General features: G+C 40.8%; 1 protein-coding gene across 1 annotated transcript; it reads right to left on the reverse strand.

Moving 5' to 3' along the window:
• Positions 1–1,393: 1,393 nt before the first annotated feature.
• On the reverse strand, positions 1,394–2,648 carry her5 (hairy-related 5; the record flags this gene model as incomplete). Its single annotated transcript, XM_084146628.1, has 3 exons — positions 1,394–1,897; positions 2,072–2,167; positions 2,610–2,648. The coding sequence occupies 3 exons, from the start codon at positions 2,646–2,648 to the stop codon at positions 1,394–1,396; spliced, it is 639 nt and encodes a 212-aa protein (XP_084002754.1).
• Between the last annotated feature and the right edge of the window lie 1,493 nt (positions 2,649–4,141).

The following is a 4,141-nucleotide window of genomic DNA, read 5'->3' on the forward strand; positions in this document are numbered from 1 at the left end:
GACCAGTACGAAAAATGTATGCACTCACTACTGTAAGTTGCTCTGGATAAGAGTGTCTGCTAAATGACTAAATTGTAATATAAGAGTCTGGCCTACTACCCTTGAATATTTTCTATTCAATGAATGTGGACAAGCTGCGAATGACCCCTGATCTACCTCTCCACGCCTGAGACTTGAGATCAGAGCAGGTTGGATGCTCACTCCTCTGCATCTCAATGTCTGCCCATACCAGCGTAAAGTGCACCGTTTGTTTTAATGGTGGTCTTGTCTGACATATATGGTCTTGTCACCTAAAAAATGTCAGGACTGTTCTCAAATCCAGGTCCAGGCCATTCACACTAACAATGTGGGACAATGTTGTCTGATGGTTCAGGAAGTTGAACATTTAGAGCAAACAGACGTAGCAGTCAACAAGGAGCCAACTTTCATTCAATTTTAATATAAAAATATATATAGGACAACATTGTTTTACCATGTTTAACATAAACAGGATGTCAGTATTTCTCACGTGGACAAAACACCTTTTAGCAAGACTTGCACAATGTTAAACCAGCAAGACTAGCAAAATGTTAAACCACTCATCAAAAACCAAAATATAGTTGAATGCAGTTTGTTATCTTATATGCCCTTAAAACAATAAGAACATTTTTATTTTAATCAAGGTTAATATGAGAATATATTGTCTAATAATATATCACCACACAAAGTCTTGTGCCATAGCAAGGCAACAGCAACAAAGGTATTTTTAAAGATACTTTAGCAAGCATCGTCAAGGTCATATCAAATCATCTCAGTTAGACTTCAGACTCAAACAACACCTTTCCACAGCCGGCATTCCACCCAAATACAAAACACTTCTAATCTGCAGACATGCCTGGAGAATATAATCAGCAGACATGCTGAGAAAAAGTCTGAACCCAAAAGGAGAAAAATACACACAATGGGTTACATGCCTGGTTATCTGATCCCTTTTGTATTTTCAAATACACACAAAAAAATGTTTCAACATAAATTCAGTTTGCCATATTTCCCTTGTTGATATATAGTAGACATATGGAAACAATTGACATATCTGCATTTCCACAACAGTATTTGTTCATATCGTGAACATATAAAGTCATCCATATATACAAGATGTACATTTAAACAAATCACAGTCAGTCTACCCGAGTCACACAGGTAACAGTCAGCTCCCACCGTTTCTCACCTTGAACTGTCCACTCCACTTCCCATCACCGTCCACTCCACTCCCAATCACTACCTATTGCCAATCAACCTTCTCCATCCCATTCCTGCTGGGCAGTTGATGAGTGGGCAGCTGTTAGAAGTTCTACAACCATATCTTCGGTGCCGAACTGGGACCCCAACTGTGCAGACCATTGGAGGCTGTCTATCACTGCTGTGGCCATGGCCTCCACACAGAGTCACTGTGCTCCATGTACGACTTGGAGGGGGAAGGACTCTCTCTGTTACCGAGGCCAGTTCTCTGGGATGGCCTGGTCAGACCTGGGCCCGGGTGAGGCTGTGGCAGCTGCTGCCCAAGCAGAGGAGTTTGGTCGGGGGTGGAAGGTGATGTACCATGGAGCTGGGCAGATGATGGAGGATGGGTGAGCCCCATGGGGGACCTCTGAGGTAGGGCATCAGCATCGTGGCTGGGCTCATCCAACTCCTGGCTCTTGGTGGCTATAAAGTGGCTGACTCTTAGTAGGCATGACCTCATGCCCTCACGGTAGTTCTGCTGCTTCCTCTTGCAGGGGGACCTCTGCTCTTCCCCACCATCTTTGGAGTGGCCTCTTTTCATTGGCTGATGCTGTTGTTCTCCTTCCTGCTCTGTCCTCAGGAAGTTGACCACACTCTCCAAAATCTCTGCCTTTTCCACCTTGGGATTCTTCAGTTTCTGAATAAACAAGTACAAAATAAATACATCTGAAAATACTCCGAAAAAAGACACAGATGTGACATAAAATGTGAAATCTCACTCAGTTATGACCATATATAATATATGAATGGTTAAGATTGAATTAATAATACATTTATATTAGGGAAAATAGACCATCTTCATGTGACTCACCTCATTACGTGTGTTCTCCAACAACAGAAGTCGCAAGGTTTCCAGACTGTGGTTGATACGATCTCTCCTCCGTTTCTCCATGAGAGGTTTGGGGACCTGAACGTATAAATCCCTGAGTTAGGCCTATTCGTTTATTAACGTATAAGGTTGAATGACAAAAACAGGATATCCCCTGAGACTATGTGCGTGATGTAAAAAAGAAAAAACACTTCACTAAGTAGCCTAAGACCATCGGATTCAATTATAAAATAATTTCCCAACCCAAGCTGCTAAAAAAATATGTAAAATCACTAAGCTTTACTTTAATAATAATATGCCATTTAGCAGACGCTTTTATCCAAAGCGACTTACAGTCATGCGTGCATACATTTTTGTGTATGGGTGGTCCCGGGGATCGAACCCACTACCCTGGTTTGGCTTGATGAAAATCAGAAGGAGTTTTGTGGCAATAAACAGCCTATCATGCATGCACCTAATTTGTATTCAACAGAAATGCCAAATAATGAACTCTGAATGAAAATGAAAAAGCTTTACTTACCCTTCTTACGTCTTTTTGATCTGGGAGCACAGTCTCCATTGTTTTCCTGACAAAATAATGTCGAGATGTTGTCTAAAATCAGTGAAGTAAATGGCGCTTCACATCTATAAAAGCAGTAGAATACAACCACGCCCATTCGCGCCCTCCCTTCTACTTAATTTCGATTACAGGTATCGCCCACCACGACGTGTACAATCAATACATCTAGGCATATCTATTGGTTTATACAAGAAGGGCACCACCCCTGATCCCAGATGCGCACGCCCTTGGCATCGAATAACACTATTGAGAAAGTAGGCCTAGGCCTAATCCTGTACCCTAATTTCATTTGAGAAATGGCCCACTGGGCACAAAAATCAATTCAATTTCTAGGCTATTCCACGTTGGTTCAACGTAATTTCGTTGAAATGACGTGGAAATGTTGATTCAACCAGTGTGTGCCCAGTGGGAAGGCTTATCATGTAATTTGATAAATTAATGATGATGATGTCTTTATCGACAGAGTAGGCTAATAGCCGGAAAGTTGAAAAGTGCAAGTCCAAGAGGTTCTAAGTTTTCATAAAAGAATACATTCCGACCAAAGTGAATGTCTGAATCTATAATATATGGCCTTTGTTTTACAAACATGTTTATGTCTGTGTGAGCAATGAGGACAGTTAAACATTGTTAGGGGGCTATGACATTGGATCATATAGCGTAGGCTATAATTCATATTAAAAACAGAGTTATCTTTATTCTAATGTTACTTTTGTAGTGTAGCTCAGTGTAGCTCAGTTGGTAGAGCATGGCGCTTGCAACGCCAGGGTTGTGAGTTCAAGTCCCACGGAGGCCAATATGAAAAATAAAATAAAAAGTGTATGCACTCACTAACTGTAAGTCGCTCTGGATAAGAGTGTCTGCTAAATGACAAAAATGTAGTGTATGCCTGTTGCTGGCCTTAAACACACACATGCCATTATACACAGCCATCATTGGTTGTCTTAAAATGTCTGATATTTTTTAAATGATTTCATCCCCCACAATCTAGCAACATCCATGCTGATGTTGGTGTGATGGCCTGGAGTCTGGGATGATGATAGGCCACTTCTTAGATTTGCATTTGGATGGGACTCTAATGTCCCATTCAGGTGTCCCACAGATGCTAAAACGTTGTCTTACAACAATAGGGTCGACAATTCAGATCAAGGACACGTTCGATTTCTAACTATGAATACATTGATAGTAGGATAAGGACCATTAGAAGGTGATGGAAGACATTAACCACAAAGATGTGTTCACCTATCTCAATTCAAGACCCAATTGGATTATACGTATTGGACCATTCGAAATCTTCTAATTTGAATAGCCTATATATTTTGTCTTACAGTAACGTCATAAACTACTATGCTATTATATTCAGTTCTGTCATGTATAATACTATCATTAGCCTATGTGATCTTGCAGACATTGATTCAGCTTTGATCTAACTTTATTAAAAGAGCACCATTCTCCATTCATCAGTGAAATTCGCCAGAGTAGCCTGTTCTCTGGGC

The sequence above is a fragment of the Coregonus lavaretus genome (genome assembly GCF_964263955.1).
Source record: "Coregonus lavaretus genome assembly, chromosome: 29".
Lineage (NCBI taxonomy): Eukaryota > Metazoa > Chordata > Actinopteri > Salmoniformes > Salmonidae > Coregonus > Coregonus lavaretus.